At 37.8% G+C, this 24023-nt stretch overlaps 1 protein-coding gene across 2 annotated transcripts; it reads left to right on the plus strand.

The window, feature by feature from the left end:
* Window positions 1-661: 661 nt before the first annotated feature.
* On the plus strand, window positions 662-23725 carry LOC109103392 (histone deacetylase complex subunit SAP130-like). Of its 2 annotated transcripts, none has more exons than XM_042772145.1 (21): window positions 662-793; window positions 1595-1723; window positions 5522-5778; window positions 5912-6074; window positions 10878-11000; window positions 11082-11203; window positions 11296-11420; window positions 12626-12770; window positions 12860-12950; window positions 13077-13181; window positions 15659-15800; window positions 15968-16086; window positions 16215-16487; window positions 16628-16802; window positions 17871-17975; window positions 18110-18471; window positions 18717-18938; window positions 21298-21423; window positions 21527-21630; window positions 21716-21829; window positions 22472-23725. In XM_042772145.1, the coding sequence occupies exons 2-21, from the start codon at window positions 1618-1620 to the stop codon at window positions 22628-22630; spliced, it is 3138 nt and encodes a 1045-aa protein (XP_042628079.1). In that variant the 5' UTR covers window positions 662-793; window positions 1595-1617; the 3' UTR covers window positions 22631-23725. The 2 variants fall into 2 exon arrangements, with proteins under 2 accessions (XP_042628079.1, XP_042628086.1); XM_042772152.1 differs by having other exon boundaries at window positions 18726-18938.
* The last annotated feature ends 298 nt before the right edge of the window (window positions 23726-24023 follow it).

Raw genomic sequence — 24023 nt, forward strand, 5'->3', positions numbered from 1 at the left:
TAGTAGGTCTCTTCACTGTGTTTGCTTCTCTGCCATAAAAAGTAGCATATCCATAGCAAGGGGAATGGGATCATTTACAGTGTTTATGCAAACATGTAACGATGTATATTATAAAGGCCACCATACACTGAAGGCTTAAATTGTGGAACCATTAAAGCTCGTTCTCCATTTAGTTTATATCAGTATGTGTTTATAAATGGACTTTTTATATGCCATGCCTACAATTACTTGCCTTTCGGGATGAAAGGAAAAGTCATACATCTCAAGCTCATTATGTACAGCAACATTTTAAGCATGACTGACAAATTTTCCACCCTATTATGAACATATAATAGTCTAATAGATTTAAATAGTATGAACTTGGTTATAATTTTTGCTTTTTAATCGATAGATAATGTGTCCCTGATTGTAACCGGTTCATATTTAATAATATAAATGCCATCACTTGCAGTGGATAAAGGCACCAAATTATTGGAATGACCTAAATACATACTAATAACATCTAAAACTATGACATAAGGTGGAGGAGTGTACCGTGTAAATATCTAGGGTCGTTATAAGTAGTGTGATGTGATATATACTGTGTGAAAGCCATGTGTGTATAGTTCTTCGCAGCAATATGTCAGCGACCTTGTCATGTTCACGGATTCGAATAAAGTGGATTCCGGATTCGATTACTTTTATTTTGAAATTCGAGGCAGGAAGTGACTAACTGCACCTAGATTCCCATTGACGCTACTGGTCGATTTGCCGGGATACGAAACGGATGGAGAGTGCAGGCGTCGTGTTTACGGTAAATCTGCGATTTTGCATTTGTAAACACAACGACGCTGCTAGAATAACGTTTCCGTTGCATTCACATTCCTACAGTTTCAGAATTAACACCGTTAATGAATATCTGAGAGAAATGATAATTTCTCGTTGAAATGACTCATAAGATCTTTGGGCTACTAGTAGCCGCGACTGTTTTGATTCATAAAACTCATTCTTTTATTATATAAAAGAAAGGTTTATGTTTATTTACCGGTCTGTATTTTAAATTAAACTGCGTGTGTGTTTTAACATCTACGTGATGGACAGTAAACTCACGAGCCCATCCAGGAACAAAAGCTGCTTGGTTTGGTGTCCTGACAATCGTCAATGTTACAATCAGCAGCTTTCAGAAATAATACAGCCAGTTTAAATGCGATTACTTTGCTATAATGTGGTGTTGAGTTCGTATTTGTCGTTATATTAAAGGTTATCTAACCCTAGTAAACGTATTTCATTGAGATGACACTGTTGTGAGAAGGACATTTCTGTTTTATATTTGTGACTATACCTTCACATCGGGTTATTTTGTGGTTTATTCATCTTAATAGTTATTGTTTTGGGGTTTATAACATACTGCATGTAACGTAACTGTCTGAACACAAGATACTGACTGGTTTGGTACAACATTTCTCTAACGTGAGCATCTCAGATATCTAGTAATAACCTGCAGCCAATGTGATGTAGTCTTTTGTTTAAATTAAACACATTTATTTCTATTCCTAAGCATGTTAATTCTCTATTGCACACTGCATTATGTCCTTTTTACCCTCTGATTTTTCAGGAAGAACGTGAGAGGTCGTGAAGATGAGTTCTCAGCAGTATCAACATCCAGGACTCCCATCTGGCCTGGGACAAGGACAAACACCAGGCAGCAACACTACAGGACTTCCAGGAAGTCAGAAGAACACAGGTTTAAGACACATTGACTAATACAGACTAATATAAAGAACTAGACTGTAATGTTAGTGAATGCTTAATAGATCATTAGTAAATTCAAAAGTCACAAAGAAAATGAAGTGGGCTCACTCACCATTGAATAACATTTTAATACCCTTTTTAGAAGAGCATACAACTTCATATTATATTAGAAGGAGAAAATCCAAGATCATCCAAAATGGAAGTCCATAAAGAAGTTTAGAAGAAATTCCAAAGTTAAAGTGAATAACAAATCAGAAACTTTGACCAGTTGAGATGCCCTTAAAATTAAGTAGATACAAAAACCCTTAGGACAAAACAAAACAAACAATACAACATGAGATTCAGCAAGCAAAATACATTTCCCACTAGGGCTGGGCCAGAATATTCGATTATTCGAATGTTTGTTCGGTGGGTTGGCATTCGATTTTAAATTTTGAGAATTGAATATCTCAGAATATACATTTAATTCTAGAATAATTTTTCAATGATGTTGAGCTTAAGGTCTGTAAACTCCCCCTTCCATAAGCCTACTCTGCTCTGATTCGTCAGCTGGCCAAGCCTGTTGTGATTGGTCTTTCCCTATAAAATGTGTAATGGAAATGAAACACCCATTACCATAATACTTTTTTTGCTCTGGAGGGTTACTTGTAAACAAAGATGCTATAAGCTTACAAAAATGGCATCGATATTATCTTATCAATTCGAGCCCGAGTCAGAGGATGATACCGACGCAGTCACTCAACGGCAGACTCCATTGAAGCACGACTTGATCAGGACGTTTAGTGGTTAGTTTGAACTTTAAATGTGGTACTTTACATGATGTGACAACACTTTTATTGTTTTCATTATTATCATTTACTTATTTGAGGTGCACATGTGAGAACTGTGTTAGAATGCTCTGTGAGGCTGAAAACACAGCGTCTTCTCGACCTGATTTAAACACATTAACTAGCTGAAGTGTTTGTGGGGAGATCAGAGTTCATGTTTCATGGGCAAGCGAGGATTATACAAATGTATATTACCTTGAGACGTATATAGGTAACAGACAGAAGATTAAAAAAATATAACGACTCGTTAAGGCGGATCAGAGTCGACTCTTTCTTTTGAGAGACAATATCTTTGTTTATCATACACTTTTTTTGATTAACAACTTTGCAGACTGTTTACATTGAAGGATAGCTACGTTAAAACCAGCAAAAAATATATTTTTTCCGAAAACCCATATGACCTGCTCTTTAATGTTTCTGTGGAAACTAGAATACTTTGTTTAATAAAGTTAAAAAGAACAGCATTTATTTGAAATTCAGTGTTTCCCACAGCCTTACACTCTATTTGTGGCGGCACTCCCCCGCCCCCATATATACACATATATGCAAATTCATTTTCTGCCAGCAGGAGGCGCTTTAAGAGCGGGAGAGATACAGGATTCTCCGGTAACGGCTGCAAAGCAGCGCTGAGCTCACAAACGCTGCCTTATCAAGCATTACATGCAAAATGAAATGAAAATGAAATCGAACATTTTCTAAATACGGTCGGTTTCCTTCTGAAATACAGTGATATAAAAACACCCGCATCGGTTTTTGATTTTATAACGTGCAGTGCTCATGTTTATTCAATGAAGTCAAAGGCTTTTGGAAAATCCAGAGGTGGAAAGAGTAAGAAAATATTCTACTCAAGTAAAAGTACCATTACATGAATGAAATTTTACTTAAGTACAAGTAAAAGTACCAGTCTAAAAATCTACTCAAGTAAAAGTAAAAAGTAGCTCATTTAAAATGTACTCAGAGTAAAAATTACTTAGTTACATTTTAACAGTGGGCGGGAGGCAAAAATGGGATAGACCAAGGGTGTCAAACTCAATTCCTGGAGGGCAACAGTCCTGCACAGTTTATATATAACCCTAATTAAACACATCTGATCCAGCTAATCATTTAGGCTTATTTGTGTACAATACATGGTAGGTGTGTTGGAGCAGGGTTGGAACTAAACTCTGCAGGGCTCCAGCCCTCCAGTAACTGAGTTTGACACCCAGAGATAGGCCTTTAAATCTCAAACCAGTTGAAGGAATCAGTTTTTTATAATAATAAGACATTTGGGCTGTTACCAGGCAAATTAAATCAGTATTAACAAAATTAATCTTTTCAATACAGAGAAGTTGCATGTGAAGTAGCATTTAGATGTATTTACACACTGATTAATGCAGGACATGAATGCATTTAACTTGCAGTTACACATGCAAAAATAATGTTTTGATATACAAGACATAAAATGTTGAGTACTCATTTGAAATTATAAAAAATATTAAATGTGAAATTAAATTCGCCAGTAGGTGTCAGCACTGTTAATAAGTGAGTCATTGTGATTGAACCAAACCATTTAAACGGTTGATTCATTTAGGAACAAAACACCGTCATTCCTCAGAGACAAAACTGTGCTATGGTGGCTGTGTTTGGATTTATATTTGTTGTCAAAAAACAGGCAATATGGTGTCTAAACCGCAAGTCTCTTAATTAACTTCTTGTTTATTGAACTGTTGTAAAAAAAAAAAAAAAGAAAAAAACCCACTCTTCGTGTGATACTGATTTAATATATATATATATATATATATATATATATATATTCGTGTGATACTGATTTTATATATATATTCCCCCAATATCTTCAATTTTGTGATCATTTTAAATGCATTTTAACAGACTCAATCAGGCAGTGAAAGAACGCACTCTAAATGCGCGCGCACTAGTCTTATCTACTAGACTTCACGGCACTCCGTGTTTTGTTTGGTTTTTGGCAAAATACTGATAATGTCAAATCGCACATCGTTAAAATAACAATTACGCTATTATCGCAGATCGCACACCCTGCACCACTGTCTTTTTGGCTAGGCTACTTTGTGCAAAACCTTTTGCTAAACTGTCAAGGCTTCATTTTAACCACCAATGCAAGTATTAACCACATGCTTGCGAAGGATTGATGTCGGGATTTTATAAGCTGCTAGTTTGGTCTCCCTAGGCAAACACAGTTTAGGCTACACTGCATAATAGAACATAAAAATATCCATGGGGTTCAGTTCATTTCCTTCGAGTTCAACTTCAACGTTTTCAGCGGTGTCTGCACCATATCGCCTTTCTTGTACGTCTGCATCTTTCTTGTGATTTTAGCGTCAGTTTGCTTTCCTGCCCATTATTTACTGCAGTAGTTTCCAGGGAGCGATTTTTTTTTTTTTACTCAGTAATTAATGCGTTTTAAAATGTAGCGAAGTACAATACTTCAAACAAAATATACTTAAGTAAAAGTAAAATTACAGATTTTAAAAATTACTTGAAAAAGTAGAAGTACACAAAAAAGCTAATCAATTACAGTAACGCGAGTAAATGTAATTCGTTACTTTCCACCTCTGGGAAAATCTATTTGTGGCGGTCAGTTTTGATATTGTGGCGGCCCACCACAAATAAATCAATGTGTGGGAAACCCTGAAATTTAAATCCTTTTTAACATTATAAATGTCTTTGCTGTCACTTTTGATCTATTTAATGCATCCTTGCTAAATAAAAGTATTAATTAAAAGAAAAAATCCTTACACATCCCAAACTTTTGATCGGGGGTGTAGTTGGAAATAGACACTTGGTTAAAAACCCTGGTGTTAATGCATAACAAATGTAGATGACGGCAAGCTTTGGAAATGTTGTGCTCTTTTAGATGATTATAAACAGTCTTGAATTTATCTTCCATATGTCTATATGTCATTAAACTGTTTACACCATCAACTGACTTAATGTGGTTCCTTTAGGAGGACATGAAGACTCAAATCATACTCCACGTGAGCTGATGTCCAGCGGAATCACAGCGTTCAGAGATGACAAGCAGGAGACGGTAGTGGTGCGACCCTACCCCCAACCCCAGACTCAGCCCCCGCCCCACGGAACAGTTCAGTCTCTGCTCCCTCAGCACCTTCCCATCCAGCCAGGCACGCCTGTCTCTGTGTCAGCAGCACCATCCCACCTCCCTCAGGGTCTTTCCCTAGCCTTCACTGAGGGTCCTCTGAAGGTACACCAGTATTTTTAAAGTACCTTCAGTATATTAAGCTGATCCCCCTTCTCAACTCCCTGAAAAGTCAAAAGTAAGCAAATCTAAAAAGGGATGTCCATGTTTGCCTACAACTCTCTTCTCTTCACTCCAGTCTGCTCTGAAGACGCCCATGCCAAGCCGTGTAATAGCTCCAGCACCTGTGTCAACACCGGGCCACCTCACTCTCCCCCCTAAGGTGTCTGGTCATATCACCGCTACCATGGAGTCTACACAGGCCTCTGGTATTCCTGTGGCGACCATCAGTGGTCAGCAGGTTAGTACAACTTTTAAATGAGACAAATTTGAATCAATCTTGCTGCATTAGAAGTTATTTGGCTTATATATATATATAAGGGCTTTTTTAATCAAACGCATTGTTTTCTGTAATTAATTGTGATTTATCTCGCATTACATAAAAATGTGAAATTATTACTATATTTTCACATTGAATCTCCAAATTAATGTATAAAAAACAAATACAGTATTTTAAATATCTCATAACCTAAGGATATGGGAAAAAGACAATTACTTCAGGAGCAGTTTCTGATTGTTTGAATACATTTTTAATGTGTTAAAATGAATTTCAGAAATCAACACACTACTATAATATATATAAATATATATATTATTTATATTCATATATATAAATAAATAAATCATTTAAGTTAATTTTTTCCTCATTAATGTACACACAGCACCCCATATTGACAGAAAAACAGAATTGTTCACTCCTGGATTTGGGGATCCTCTGCCATTTAGTGTTGTCACGATACCAAAATTATTGTTTCGATACCGATACCAAGTCAAGAATTGCAATTTCGATACTTTTTCGATACTTTTTTCTGAAAAGGGAAAATACACTCTCAAATATCATTGCTGTGCTTTATTTTAAAACCGGGACAACATTATAATCATATAAATGAACATATTATGACGAGTCAGCTGCCTCCCCCCTAATTATTATCGGCACCCCGTCCTAAATCGCCGCCCTTCACCAGGCTCCTGACAGGACTGGGTGTGTGAGAGGGGAAGGGCGCTGGATGATCCAGGGCTGGCGGTGTGTGATGGGGCACACCTGAAGGAAATGGAGCCTAATCACCGCCACTGTTTAAAGGCCAAAACGTGCCTCTCCATGGGAGACCGGTCTCTTCCCCGTGCATGCACACTGGTGTCCTCTTGGGTCCAGGAAGGGTGCGTTGAGGGACTCCCGTGCCACCAGAGACGTGAGCTGCCGGACCTGCGGTCCGGACGAGAACCGCACGAGAACCGCACCCGTTTATACGGCCCTCCGGCCAGGATCAGGCTGTCGATCCCTGTCAAGCGCCGCAGCCAGCGTGAAGGATGCTGCAGCTGGAAGAAGCCGCCGCCCCTCGCGCCCCGGACCGAAGAGGGGAGCGCGTGCGGGCGCCGGACTCCGCCCCTTACCTGGACCTTTCCTTCCAGAACACGGCGAGGACACCAGATCCCCTGTTTGTTTTTGACACTCTCCCCTTTGGACACTTTTATTCCTTCTTGTTTTATCTGTTAATAAAAGCCTCTCCGAGGCCTGACGCCACGCCCACTGTGTCTGTCGTTTGCTCCTCCCATTAAACATTTGAGCAAAATATGAAATATCAAAATATAAAAAAAAAAATTAGGGCAATGACATTCAAGGTAATAAAAAAAAAATAGAATAAATTTAGCAGCATTATCTCAGTTATCATAAGAAACATAAGAGTAATAACTTTATCTTGATTCTGAACTTTGAAAGTACTTCCATATTTCACTCCTCGCGTCATCTTTTTCTACCAGTCGTGGACCGGCTGCCACAGTATCACTTGTGCTCGCACATGCAGCCATCTCACTGTAGTGTTTGTCACATGACAGCTGCAGCTTTTTTGCTGCGTGCGTGAGGAGAAAAAACACAGATGTCCATAGGGAGGCACTGGAAGTGTGCGTTGCACACACCAACATGAAATACGTCTCTTACAAATCTGGAACGCGGTTATTCTTTAAAGTATCGATACTAATAAATTTAGGAATCGTGACGTTTTTAATTTCCGAGAATCGCGATACTTTTGAAGTATCGGTGCACCGTGCAACCATACTGCCATTCCTTCTTGCAGATCCTCTCCAGTTCTGTCAGGTTGGATGGTAAACGTTGGTGGACAGCCATTTTCAGGTCTCTCCAGAGATGCTCAATTGGGTTTAAGTCAGGGCTCTGGCTGGGCCATTCAAGAACAGTCACTGAGTTTGTTTTGAAGCCACTCCTTCGTTATTTTAGCTGTGTGCTTAGGGTCATTGTCTTGTTGGAAGGTGAACCTTCGGCTCAGTCTGAGGTCCTGAGCACTCTGGAGAAGGTTTTGGTCCAGGATATCCCTGTACTTGGCTGCATTCATCTTTCCCTCGATTACAACCAGTCGTCCCGTCCCTGCAGCTGAAAAACACCCCCACAGCATGATGCTGTCACCACCATGCTTCACTGTTGGGACTGTATTGGACAGGTGATCACATACCGCTTAGAATTAAGGCCAAAAAGTTCTGTCTTGGTCTCATTTACATTTACATTTAATCATTTAGCAGACGCTTTTATCCAAAGCGACGTATAGATTCTATGACTCCTCAGTCCATAGAATCTTATTTCTCTGTTTTTTAGCAAACTCCATGCGGGCTTTCATGTGTCTTGCACTGAGTAGAGGCTTCCGTCGGGCCACTCTGCCATAAAGCCCTGACTGGTGGAGGGCTGCAGTGATGGTTGACTTTCTACAACTTTCTCCCATCTCCCGACTGCATCTCTGGAGCTCGGCCACAGTGATCTTTGGGTTCTTCTTTACCTCTCTCACCAAGGCTCTTCTCCCCCGATAGCTCAGTTTGGCCGGACGCCCAGCTCTAGGAAGGGTTCTGGTCGTCCCAAACGTCTTCCATTTAAGGATTATGCAGGCCACTGTGCTCTTAGGAACCTTAAGTGCAGCAGAAATTTTTTTGTAACCTTGGCCAGATCTGTGCCTTGCCACAATTCTGTCTCTGAGCTCTTCAGGCAGTTCCTTTGACCTCATGATTCTCATTTGCTCTGACATGCACTGTGAGCTGTAAGGTCTTATATAGAGAGGTGTGTGACTTTCCTAATCAAGTCCAATCAGTATAATCAAACACAGCTGGACTCAAATGAAGGTGTAGAACCATCTCAAGGATGATCAGAAGAGATGGACAGCACCTGAGTTAAATATATGAGTGTCACTGCAAAGGGTCTGAATACTTAGGACCATGTGATATTTCAGTTTTTCTTTTTTTAATAAATCTGCCAAAATGTCAACAATTCTGTGTTTTTCTGTCAATATGGGGTGCTGTGTGTACATTAATGAGGAAAGAAAATGATCTTAAATGATTTTAGCAAATGGCTGCAATATAACAAAGAGTGAAAAATTTAAGGGGGTCTGAATACTTTCCGTACCAACTATATATATATATATATATATATATATATATATATATATATATATATATATATATATATACACACACACTACTCAGGGCTTGCAAAATTTCTAAATCCCTGGTAGCCCTTCGGACAGGAATTCGTCAGATTTTGGTAGCCCAAAATGAATTTAATTAGCCTGAACAAAAAAAGACATCAGCAGAACTCTATTGCGGACAAATCAGCATGATCTGCAAAAACTAATAGCATATAGGGATGTAACGATTCACTCAATTTATGATGCAATAAAATTCATGATACAGATTACACCATACAATTTTATTTATATATTAATTTTTTTACAAAATGAGATTTAAGACAAATTATAAATGAAAAGGTGTTATTTTATTATTTCTTAGACAGAATGCTGCATATTTTTTTGTGAAATTTAAATGTCAAATAATAAAACTAATACAAATAAAAGAAATCTCTTCATATGAACAAAGGCTTTGCCTGTGCTAAATTTAAAATCAGAGGTAACCACTGCATTTGAATTACGATCCAAAAAAGATGCTACATACATGTTATTTAAATTGTATAAGTTCAAAATTTGAAGCAAAAACAGAACAGTCTGATTTTAGCTTGTGAAACAGCAGGTATTTATAGGCTGCTGCCCCTTTAAGACCAAATGCATGGATCCAATATGATGCACAGGAGATTTCTTTCTCCACTGTTTACGTTCACTTAAGACATAACCGACTGTGTTTACAAGAATACTTGCAGAGACCGTTATTTTGAGATAATGTATGTGTTCATTCAGAAGCAAGAACACGCGAAAGAGGAATCAATTCTGTGAATGCGCATTGTCTGAAATGCGTCTCTCTGTTTGCTCTTTGAATGAGTGCGTGCGAATGGTTTAAAATGCTTGAATGTTTAAATCAGCAAGGCTTAGAAACAAGTGCAAACAATCAGCTACGATCCGTTTTACCCCTACAAGTGATTGAACAACACGAATCAAGGAAAGAATTTTATATCACTACTCAAGATAGCCCGTCGGCCAGGGCGGTGATGAATTTTGGTAGCCCGACTGGAAAACACAATAGCCTCGGGACATCGGGCTAGCGATTTTGTGTAGTAGAAGCAGGCCAGGGCTCACATAATCACTAGCTCGATGTCCCGAGGCTATTGTGTTTTCCAGTCGGGCTACCAAAATTCATCACCGCCCTGGCCGATATAATATAATATTTAAGATTTATGAACCGTTTTGTGGTGTTGTGATTGATAAAATTTTGTTCTGCGAATAATAATGATTTGTGAAATTACATTATGTTGGATATGTTGGACACTAATTAATTTGATTTATATGGTAATATTTTATTTGGTATTTTATTTATTTAATAGCAAAAAGTTAAAATTGGAGTATAGTAGTATTTTATATATGTGTGTGTGTGTGTGTGTGTGTGTGTCATTATTATTCCTTCATAATTATTTACCTTAAATAAATGAGTACATTTATATAGAATAATAGAATATTTAATCTATTATTTTACATTAATGCACATTTTTCAAAAAAATAAAAAAAATACATATTTTATATATTCTAAAAAAAAGGGACTTATTTCCCCATTAGTAGGTCTTGCTGTGACAATTGGTTTGGTTTTAATTGTTGTTTTTGGCACAATAGGTCACACCAGTAACCTGCATCATCTAATGACCAACGTGCAGATCATCCGCAGTGGAGCCCCTGCGCTGCAAATCGGCTCCTCTGCTGTTCCTCAGCATCCCTTCACCTCCCATTTACCCAGAGGCGAGTTACAGATTTCAACCAGAGTTCCATTTCAACCAGTTGTAATGTTGGCGCACTGACTGATTTGTTCTGTCATCACAGGAGCAGCTGCTGCAGCTGTGATGTCAAGTTCCAAAGGAACAACAGTGCTGAGACCAGCAGCCTGTCCGAGCTCCGCCATGGGGCAGCCTACAGTCCAGCACATTATCCACCAACCGATTCAGGTTAATTTAGCTAACGCGTGTTGGGAGTTCTATTGAACACAGATTCATTAACAAATCTTTATGCATTTCATACATATCTGTTTGTATTACAGTCTAGGTCTTTAGTCCCTACCTCTACGGCAGTGCCGCCTACAGTAGTGGCTCCAGTGACTGCCACCAGACCTCAGTCTCCGGTTATCACCACAGTGGCTGCCCACTCTGGAGACATGTTACATGGGTAAGATGCATCTGCTTTAGAAATTATGACAGTTATTTAGCACTTCTTCTATTGTGTGTTTTGACTCTGATTTAAACAAAAAATGTAATTTTGCCACAGCGGCAGTGCAGTGCACACATGAGCTAAACATCTATTTCTCTTTACTAGTTATAGCAAGAAATAAACGTGAATGAACATAAGAAGATATGCTGAAAGATATAGAACAAATTCCTGAAATCATAGAACAACTTACTGTATCATCATGTAATCGTTTAATCAGTGTTTCAACCGTGGAAAGACGTAAATTAAAAAAACTAAATGTATAAAATAAACATTCTTCAGATAACAACTTCTTGATTCTGTAATCCTATTATGGGATTTTTCACTAATAAAGAAATATTTAAATATATACATGCATATATATATATTTGATATATATAATGCTTTGGGAATAATATATATATTTTTTTTTTTTTTTCAAAAAAAGCCAAGGCAACACTAATTTTTTCATACAGCACACAGTGAAAATGACATGAATATGATAGCGGCCAGATAAATAAAGCAAAGCTTCAAATCACAAGATTAAAGTCTGTCAATCGCGCGTCTCCAGTGAAGCTGAACACTTCACAAGATCTCACAGCTGGATTCGACTTAGTTTAAAGCAAGGTTTGTGAAATTAAATGTTTATTAGATGTTTAACAGCGACAGCAAACAATGACTAGAGAGAATGTGAGCACTGTGTGCTCAGGCAGTGCTGCCGTTCTCAGGGCTGTCAAAATAAATGTACTGCCTCAAACACATTGGCAAAACAGAAAAACATATCGGCCAATGCGATATTTGAAAAATATCGGCCGATATATCTGCCTTGCCGATATATTGGTTGACCACTACATGGAATGTTTGGTATGCATGTGGGGTGTAACGGAACACGTATTTGTGCACATTTACATACACATATGTGTACTGAACAAATACAGCAATGTTTTAATCACTGCATGAGTGGAACTTCATTGGAAACTTCCAGTTTTATATATTGTTCGTTTTGATAAGAAACAAAGTCTCATCTTTCAAAATATGTCCTTTTTTCAAGTAAATACAAACAATAAATGCTGTTTTGATGCTCTTTGATGTAATCATTTCTATGCATCTCTGTAATTTATAGTAGTTGAATTGTAGAAAATATTAAATGTTCTGTCTTTTTTTTCCTGGATTTTTCTGGATTCCAGACGCTCAGCGGTGACGATTCACCCACCCCAAGCGACCCTGAGTATCCAGCGCCCTCCGCCCTCACGGGACACACCCACACGAATCACTCTGCCTTCCCACCCTGCCATTGCTGCTCAGAAAGCCCTTTCTCACTCTGTTGCACAGGTTGACATCATTCTGCTCCATCCTTTTGGAAATATTAAAAAAAATAAAAAAAAACAAGGAAGTAACACCTCCCATTTCCTCTGTCGTAGAAGCCCATTTTCAGCACCGTGACACCTGTTGCTGCCGCAACAGTTGCTCCAATTCAGGCCACCAATACTGCACCATCACCCACTACAACAGGTGGGTGATAAATCTACTCTAAACACCGGTGATTCAGAGGCATCAATGTAAATTGCATAGACTATTATGTTACATATGTATTACAGTACTAAAGACCTGCTATGTCTTTTTAACACATTTTTAAAGGCTCCAACCCCCACACTCAAATGTCCAGTAGCAGCATTGTCACTATGACTGTGGCCTCCCACTCCTCTCATGCCACAGCAGTGACCACATCCACCATCCCTGTGGGTAAGTTACCTTTAGCTCATCTGCTCTGGAATTGTTTTTATTTCTAGTAGCACAGAAGTATATAGGTGTTGTATTGTAGCAGGTATTGTCAAATACTGTAAATATATCAAGTAATGCTATAGATATTTCATACTTATTAGTCAGATTAGTTAAACTTTGTGACATTCAGTGTAGTATGATGTAGTATACAAAAAGATTACCCCATTTTACCCTTTTTTGATCAGTTTAAGACTTTATAGTAACAGTTTGAGCAGGTTATTATTTGCTTATTACTAACATTTTGCACCCAGCGAGGTGTTTACTGATTTGAACTATTAAATTTTACTGGTGAAATGCGGTCAATAATATTACCTAAGGGTATAATCAGAGACTGTGTAAGGCAGAGACAGTTCAATCGTACACAAATCACAATGTCACGTGGTCAATCGGCTGTTTGATTACATAAACTACCGTGCTAAAGTTTACAGTCAGAATTAAAAGATTAATACTTCAATTCAGCAAAGAATAAACATTGTTATAAAAATAACTATTTCTATTCATCCAAAAGTCCTGAAAAATCCTGTATTACAGTTTCCACAAAAATATTACTCAGCATGACTATTTTCAACATTTATAATAACTTATTTATATTAAAGGGGTCATATGATGTTGTTAAAAAGAACATTATTTTGTGTATTTGGTGTAATGAAATGTTTTTGAGTTTTAAGGTTCAAAAAACACATTATTTTCAACATACTGTACATTATTGTTTCTTCTCTATGCCCCGCCTTTCTGAAACGCGTCGATTTTTCCAAAGCTCATCGTTCTGAAAAGTCAGGTGTGCTCTGATTGGCCGGCTATCCAGTGCATTGTGATTGGCCGAATACCTCAAGCGTGTGACAGAAATGTTACGCCCCTTACCATACTGTGATGCATGTCCCGGTCAGAACACTGGCGCCACAAGACAAAAACAATAAAACCCATTACAAACGAGCCATTTGTTGCATCCAGTGGGGACATAATTACGGGTTATAATGACTTGTACTTTTTTTTTTTTTGCATTGCATCGCATTGCACCGCACCACGTAAACAAACCCATGTCTGCATGTGTGATCGAAGAAACGACAAACAACAATCGCTAATCTACACCAGCGGTTCTCAATTCCAGTCCTCGCGCCCCTCAGCTCTGCATATTTTGCATGTCTCTCTTTGTTAACACAGCTATTTCAGATAATCAGCTCGTTAAAAGTGAGCTCCGTGCATGAACTGTGTTCCTATTGACATGGTCCCCTACACAGTGTTCATTGCTCCCTACTCCCTGAGCAGGGGAAATCTGTTGTAGTTTACTTCACTTCAGAACATTCATTCACGGATTTGCGCTGTGCAACGTCTTCAGACACGGACAAGTGTGACATCATATACCTCGGTAAATAAGTACAATTTAAATTCACGTCTCAATGCACTTTGAATGGAACATATACATTCGCTTCAAACTGGAATCATGGCGGAATATCCTGTGATGTCCACTTCGCAGGGCATTTACGTTCGAATAGAAGTGATAAGAGAAACATACAACATGTGCAGAGCAGGGGGGTGCGAGGACTGGAATTGAGAACCGCTGCTCTACACTGCCTAAAAACTCGAGTTTGAATCATCAGTGGCAAATCCTTTACATATGTAAACGTACTTACAGGCTGTGAGTCAGAACAGCCGGCATTGTAGTCTACTCTCCCAGGATCAGAAAACAGTCCTCCATGAAATGTGCTGCACACATCTGAATATTTGGGTTGAACTGTTCTGGAACAGTGTTATAAATACAACTTAACTTCTAGTTTTGTCCTCTTTTGGAAGGCCAAACACAGTATCTTCGCTTTCACAACGAAACAGTGTCACCACGACATGGTTACGCCTTCTTTCTTTGGGTGAACATTTGGGCGGCATTATGCAAGACTTCCCACACAGTGACGTAGACAGGTGGGGGCGTGTTAGAACGAGCCGTTTTAGGGGGTTGTGGTTGACTCTTAACTTTTATGAAGAATATCTCTTTGGGTTTGAGACTTTAGTCTTTGCAACTTTACAGATCTTCTTTATGCACCAAGAGCTTGTAACACTTCAGAGAGAAAGGAAAACTTGAAATTGCATCATATGACCCCTTTGAGCTTCACATATCTTTATTGGAGAGGGTTTAAACAATGTTTCACATGTTTAATGAACCATAAACAATTTTTTAACTGCTGTAATGGCAGACTGAACAGACATGCTCAAAAATGACTTTAGTTGAATGCAGGAAACATTGTGCATGTATTCATTTAACAGTCTGACTATTTCGATGCCAAAGCTTTAACACTGGGAATGCACCTATGATGCCTTTACATAGTTGCAACAGAGCTGTTGTTTACATTGTTTTACAAGCAGATTTTCCAGGAAGATTTTGCTTATAAAAAGGTGAAAGCTTTAACTGATGGAATTTACTGTCGATTTTGCCTCGCCTGTTTTAGCTAAAGTGGTCCCGCAGCCCATTACACACACGTCACCACGTATCCAGTCCGAATACACTGGAGAAAGGGGCAGCCTCATCCCTATCTCTGGTCATCGCTCTTCTCCCAACCCCATCACTATGGAGAACCGCACTGACAACAGGTATAAATCCTATCTATTCAAAATGTTAAAGGACATAAGCTTTTTTACATTTAAAATGTGTTTTTGGCAGCAAACTGGCTATTTTCACATCAGGTTTAAGGTTCAGTTAGGACAACCATATGTCTGTTTGCCCTGCTTTTAATGGGATGTTTTATGGTTCTCCACAGACAATCTGTTCCAGTGCAGTTTCAGTACTTCCTTCCCACCTACCCTTCAGCACCATACCCGCTGACCCACACATACACCCCCATCACCAGCTCTGTGTCATCCATACGCCCTTATTCAGGTACCATGGTGCTTAATCAAAATAGATAGAGAAAAATGATTTCCTTTTATTGCAAACTTGATTGATATTGGTGGGTATTAAAAATGTTGGCTTTAGATTATTAATATTTGTTTGTCATGTGGACACAGTAACAGCTCAGACACCCAGTGCAGCCATGACCGCCCAAGCCGGTGTAGGAGTCGCATCTGCGGTTCATCTGAACTCTATGCAGCTGATGACGGTGGACCGCATCACCCAGATCAACACTCAGAACATTCAACCGACTGCCATTGCAGCGCAGGGCATGCAACCAACGCCCATCCCAGCCCAGGGCCTGCATACGTCTGCCCAGATCACCGCCCCGAGCATTCAGCCTACGCCAGTCAATCAACAACAGCCCCCAAAAGAGTCTAAAGCTTCAGGTGAGGCACCTCAGATCAGCTCTGAATCCTGAGAGCCACCTTCAGGTCTCCACATGTGTTCATACCAAGCATCATTTCTTCAAGTTAAAAAAAATAGTATTGATGAGTGTTTCTGTTTTTTTTGTTGTTTTTTTTTGCAGTTGTTCTGGCCGATGGTTCCACACTAGTGGCTAACTCTATTAGCAATGCATTCAACAACAGTCAGTCTGCTACCACTGTGGCCCAGACACACAATCAGAGTGCGAACGCTGGAACCCCCTCACTTGTGACGTCCCCTCGACCCAGCATTTTGCGCAAGAAACCTGCCAATGAGGGGTGAGCATTAAAAACCCATTACTGTCAAGTGTAAATCTCACTATGTGATGTCCACGTCATATTTACCAGCAAAAAATACAAGAGAGTCCTGCATCAATTTATATATTTAAAAGTATTTCCTGTGTGCGTAGATTAAATTCACATTGTAGAAAATAAAAAGGAATCCAGAACCATGTCATATTTCACCCCTGAATTACCAACAAAAAATAAGAAATTCCATTTTGGAAATGAAGAAAATCAATTTAGGAGTACAACAGTTTTGTTTTGCATTGTCAAAGTATTTTCCTCCCAAATGATATCTTCTAATTCAAGAAAACATTTTCCTCACTGTAATGCAGTAATGAAAATCATCTTGTCCAGAAACAATGATTTAAAAATAAATTAACGACTACTACCTTAATTCTTCCTTTACTGCCTAACAATTTAAGCAAATATTGTTTTCCTTACGTTACTGAATTCTGTTGCTAATTAGTTAATCATCATCATCATCAAAACAGGTCATACTGCAAAATATTTCACAGAATTTGGGTCCTAAATGGTGTTATGTGTTAGATTCTTTACTTGGAATATAATTTAATTTATATAATTCAGAAAGAATTGTATAAATATATGACCAACACTTTTCTTTTCATGAGAATCAGTTTTTATGTTGGTATTGTTTATATATTGTAGTGTTTTTTTAATGGTTTGAATTAGATTTTTTTATTTTGTTAATTTTCATTTTAATTTTAGTTTAGTTTTTTGTGCTTTTGTCATTTATATTCATATAGTTTGTATTATTTTTATTTCAGTTTTAGTCATTTTAGTACTTGTTTAGATCAAACATGTATATTAGTCAGTTGCCAAATGATTGTATTTTAATTTATTTCAGCTTTAATTGAATTACTGAAAACAATTTTGAATCATTTTCGGTTTAATTAACAATTGCAACACTGATGAAAATCTACCGTAAATAGTTTCTATGCCAGTCTAGTATGTTTTTAGTTTAGTAGTTTAAAAATCTTTTTGAAAAAAATGTATTGATGTTCTCAAAAGTGTCATTAATCTGTCTCTGTTGATTTATTAAAGTGCTGCTGTTAGGAAGAACCTGATCCCAGGTCCACTCAGTGACTCCACAACCACCAGAATCGATGGACCCATCAGGAGTGCATCAGGATCACCTCGTCCTGCAGGGTATGAAGTTATCAAATTGATCTTACAAGATCTCTCGTCTTATTTAATACATTTTTCCTTTCTCATTCTAGTATTACTTGGTCTTTAATTCCAGCTTAGTTTTATAAACACTAAATCCCCAAACTCTTTGGCAGAGTGAAGCCCAAACCTGACATCCACATGAGTCTGGCCCCATCAGTAACTGCAGCAATAGAGGCGATTCCTAGCCACGGAACTGAACCGCAACCTCAACACGTGGGACCACCTCCCTCCCAGCTGGCTTCTCAACCTCTCACCTCCATCCTGACATCAGCAACACCCCCCTCTCAACCCACTCCTCCTCTTTCAGCCATACCTGCTGCCATGGCAGTCACCCCGGCAATCCCCTCCATGGCCAATGTAGTGGCCCCGCCTACTCAGCCAGCAGCCAGCACTAATACAGCATGTGCCATCAGCTCCACCCTCCCAGAGATGAATATTAAGCAGGAGGCGGAGCCTCTGGATAGTACAAAACCAGGTGGGATCTTCATACAAACAAGATTTTATACTAATAGTCTATATAAAATATATATCTATATAAAAATATTGTACTTTTGTCTTGTATTTGACAATGAGATTAATTAATTCAACCAAAATTTTTAGATCTTTAAAATAATGAAAAGATGATGTAGAATAATGTCATGCTTCAGAGCAACACATATCAGGAGGCAGAAGTATCAGTCTACTTGTGGTTTAACTGATGAAGCAGTTTTTTTCCCTCAGTGGCATCAGGGCCAAACAGTGGTGCACAGATGTTGGCAGTCCCTGCCACAGACATCACCCCTGGAGCCTCACCCAGAAAGAAGCCCCGCAAGCAACAGCACGTCATCTCCACTGAGGAAAGCGAGATGATGGAGACCAACAGCACAGATGAGGAGAAGTTCCCACACAAACCCCTCAGCCAACGTGCAGAGAAACGCAAGTCCCCTCCTAAAGAATACATTGGTAAGCTTTATTACTATGAAGCTGTTTCTTAAAGTTTTCACTTTTTAGAACAATGGTGTTTTCATTATTATTTTTATTTTATTAAAATAGAATTTTAGATTTATTGTTAGATTTTGTATTATTTTATTTTATTAGAATCAGCACAAATTAAATAAAATAAAAATACTTCTACGATATTTCGTATTACGGTGACGCATAGCTGCCACACACATACATTTTTTCCACTCAATTATGTTGTAATAACAACATCTTTTCTCGTAACAACCACATGTTTTCTTGTAAAACGAGATGTTATGTTGTAAAAATGATATAATTATCTCATTAAAACGACATCTTTTTTGGTAAAAATTAGATGTTATGTTGTAAAAACTGTATAATTATCTCGTAAAAACAAATTTTTTCTCGTACTAATGACATATTATGTGATAAACTATGTTTTCCCATTATAATAGATATATGGTACATTATGTGAACGAGCTAAGGGATTGTCCTGACTGCTGTTGCCACAGTCTGAAAGAAAACGAGGATCTGCACGCTACTGAAGTTATTGAAATACACTATTTATTTGTATGTATTTTTATTTGTTTTTTTTGTTTGTGGATGTTTTTTATGTTTTATCTCCAATTTGTCTATAATATAGTGCTATCAAATAACTGCACTCAGACCCATGACTCCTTTAGGCTATGATCAGATCAAAACAGTTATTATAAACATCTCGTTATTACGAGAAAATATGTCGTTTTAACGAGATAATGTTGTTTTAACGACATAACATCTCGTTTTTTACGAAAAAAGATGTCGTTTTAACAAAATAATGTTGTTTTAACGACATATCATAACGAGAAAAGATGTTGTTTTAATGAGATAATGTTGTTTTAACGACATAACATCTCGTTTTTATGAGAAAAGATGTTGTTTTAACGAGAAAACATCTCGTTATTAAGAGAAAAGATGTCGTTTTAACAAAATAATGTTGTTTTAACGACATAATATCATAACGAGAAAAGATGTTGTTTTAACGAGATAATGTTGTTTTAACGACATAACATCTCGTTTTTATGAGAAAAGATGTTGTTTTAACGAGAAAACATCTCGTTATTAAGAGAAAAGATGTCGTTTTAACGAGATAATGTTTTAACAACATAACATTTCAGTTTTAAGAGAAAAGATGTTGTTTTAATGAGAAAAGATCTCGTTATTACGAGAAAAGATATCGTTTTAATGAGAAAAGATGTCGTTGAAATGCGACAACTTAATTTTATTTTTCGTGATATATCTCGTTATTATGACATACTGTAATTGAGTGGAAAAAATCATATGTATGTGGCAGCAATGCCACCATATCAAATGTTACTTCAGAAGTGTACTTTTATCATTTAAATCATTTTTCATGTTCCTGTGGCTCAGTGGTAGAGCATTGCGTTATCAGCGCAAAAGGTTGTGGGTTCGATTCCCAGGGAACACATGTTAGGTAAAAAAATGTTAGCCTGAATGCACTGTAAGTCGCTTTGGATAACAGCGTCTGCTAAATGCATAAATGTAAATGTTATGTAAATGTAAATGTACAGTTATTATTGAATAATTTAAATCTTTTTTTCTACATTACAGTAATGAGAATGAGGTTTTTGCATTTTAGAACTGCTATTTGGTGGAAGGTTATTTTAAATTAAAATTAAAAACCAGTACAAAAAAACACAACAATTATACTTACAAGTCTGATTGTTGTTTCTCCTATGTCTGAGAAAAAGTTTGACTTCTTTTCTTTGTGGAATCTCTTAAGACTCCTTATTGCCTTCTACCTGTGAAAGTCTGCCAACCTTTGCTCTAAATAGTACATTATGAAATGGCAACAGTGACAGTGTCGTAACATAACTGAACAGAGGCCAAACTTAATAAAGTTGTTGGAATAAGATAAAAGACATAGAGATAAAGATCAGAATTATCCTTCCAAACCATTTGTAAGCTCTCCTGGAATTGAATGGCAACTGCAGTTGCTCTGATGGGAGCAACTGTGGGAATGTACATCTGTAAATTTTTGACTTATTACAAGTTATGTAATATGATTTGATATTGAAGTTTTCACTTTAAGAAACCCAGTTTTATCACGAAGACATTGTAGCCTCTAATGCCTATATTAGAGGTGCCTATATTTTCCCCGGGTGCCGCCGCATAATTGGCTGCCCACTGCTCCATGTGTGTGTTCATGGTGTGTTTGTGTTCACTTCTGTGTGTGTGCACTTTGGATGGGTTAAATGCAAAGCACGAATTCTGAGTATGGGTCACCATACTTGGCTGTATGTCACCTCACTTCACTTCACGTCACTATATTCAGTGTATCTTTTTCTTCATCTGTTTGCAGATGAAGAGGGAGTTCGGTATGTTCCTACCCGAGTTCGGCCTCCGATCACTCTACTGCGCCACTACCGTAACCCCTGGAAGGCAGCATACCACCACTTTCAGAGATACAGTGACATCCGTGTCAAGGGTTTGTCTAAGCTCATCACATAGTATCTTATTCACCATTTTGCTTTAATACAATTATATAGTCCATCATCATTCATTAATACCAGCTTGTGTTATCCAATCAGAGGACAAGAAAGGCACCCTGCAGGATGTGGCCAATCAGAAAGGAGTGGTGTGCAAAGCCCAGGGCTGGAAAATTCACCTCTGCGCTGCTCAGCTCATGCAGCTGGTGAGACTCACTTTTAATTCATTACCAGACAGTTTTTATGTCAAGCTTATGTCATAATGAGTGTTGTTTTGTCACCTGTCTGCAGACGAATCTGGAGCGTGATGTGTACAGTCGTCTGACGACTCTCCAGGAAGGTCTTGTTCCGAAGAAGAAGGCCGGAGCCAATGATGATCTTCACCGTATAAATGAACTCATACAGGTAAAAGCCACTGATTACTTTTACCCACACATGTTCATTTTCATACAGGTTATAATGTGTTTTATTTCATCGGTTTCAATCAGTGTTTACATTTAGATTTCCTTTGCCTACATTGCAGCGCTCACTTAAATTAGTCTTTAAAACACCAATAAATTATTTAATACATTTTTTTTTTAATAATGATTTATTAATGTAATAACCTTGTTAAATGTCATCTTCAACATATCAAAATAATTATCAGTTTTTCATACTATACATTATAATGTTGTGATGCCTATATTCATATGTAGCATAATTTTTTTTTTTATGCTTTTAGTTTAAATAAAAAACAAACAAACGTAAAACTGTTAAATATTATTTTCTATTTTGAAATACATCTTATTATTGATGTTGAAAACGGTTGTGCTGCTTACCTGGAAACCATGATACATTTTATTCAAGATTATTTGCTGAATAGAAAGATCAAAACAACTTCATTTATTTGAAATAGGAATCTTCTGTAACATTGTAAATGTTTTACTGTCACTTTTGATCAATTTAAGGTGTTCTTGCTGAATAAAAGTATTTTCATTTTTGGGAAGAAAAAGATTCTTACACCAAAATTTAAAATGATATTAATTATAATACTGTTTCACTGCTTAGGGGAACATGCAGCGTTGCAAGCTGGTGATGGACCAGATCACAGAAGCCCGTGACTCCATGTTGAAGGTGCTGGATCACAAGGAGCGTGTCATGAAGCTGATCAACAAGAACAGCAGCACAAAGAAGCTCAATAAGCTGAAGCGTAAGGACAGAGCTTGAGACAAACTGATCTGATATCGGACAGAGTTCAGCACGACCACAGACCCCTCCTGCACGTGTTCATCTGGCAAGCCCTTCCTTTACCAGAAGCTGTAGGGAACAACATTTAATTAACCACAACATGCATCTTTAATGGTATCTTCATTGAAATACAAATGTCTCCATTTTTCATTGCAATCAAGATGTTTTAAGTCAACAAAGTAACAAAGAGGTTACTTTAGAGAAGTTGTTGGATGTTGAAGATTCTATTTTATTCAAAGTTATACATAATCATCCATGGATGAACCACAGATATCAGTAAAAGCAATGCTGTACCTCTTCAAGTCTATAGATTATATTCACCACTTTTTCATTTGGGTGCCTTGAATGATGACCTGGTATTGACAGTCTGTACTGTATCAAACACCAAATGGCAGTATTACGTAATGGCCGTTCTTTGAACGGAAAGGTTTCCGTTTTTTATTGTAGTGATCGAAACAATAAGAATTGAGAAGCCATAACAACACCATCCTCTCTGTCCTAGGTGAACAAAGACTGAAGTTTTTACCATGTGTATTTTGGGAAGCGTTAAAGATGCTTTGGTGAAATTGAGTATTGTGCCTTTCCGTGTGCCTCATATGACATGGGTTTTGTGTGATGGAAGCAGTTCCTTTGTGGTTCCTCTGGTTTAATGGAGTCTGAATGTCTGCATCATTACATTCTCACGTCACTGCCTGTCGATTTGTGAGGAATGTTTCATGTATCAGCAGTCTTGCAAGCGCTGCTCCAGCTCCAGGGAGGGTGGGGGTATTTCATTCAAGCATTAAAGGTGGTGAAAATCATGTTCAGATATGACATGTCTAAAATTTAGAGGAGAGATTTGATTGTGAATGTGCACATGCACAGAGTTGTGTATCCAAGTTAAACACAAGTATATAAAATAAGCCTGCTTTTTTTCTTCTTCGTAAATTACCAATATTATGTTTATTTTTCCAGTTAAGCACTGTCATTTGTTGCAAAGATAAAACATTGTATACTGTTTGATCAGTCCATTTCATTTTGAATGACATTTCATGTTGCACTCCGCTGCTGAAGTAAAGACACTTTGTACATGAATCTGGATGCTTGTTTGTTTTTCTACAAAGTCTAATTCAATCCAAGGTTGATATTGAAAAAATAAAAAACAAACAGAACCAAACCAAAGCCCTCCAGAATGGGCGAGGCCATCTGGCTATACAAGTGGGCACTTCGTCATAGGATTCAGGTTACTTTGACTGAAGCAACGACTGGGTCGTGCAGCTGCATAGCACGGCTAGCAACACAGTACTCGTTCCCGTATCTTAGGAAACCGAGGTTACGTTTGTAACCGATTACATTCCCTATCAATACTTCACTCGTACTGTGTCTGCGAAGA

Source organism: Cyprinus carpio, chromosome A2 (genome assembly GCF_018340385.1).
Source record: "Cyprinus carpio isolate SPL01 chromosome A2, ASM1834038v1, whole genome shotgun sequence".
Classification (NCBI taxonomy): Eukaryota; Metazoa; Chordata; class Actinopteri; order Cypriniformes; family Cyprinidae; genus Cyprinus; species Cyprinus carpio.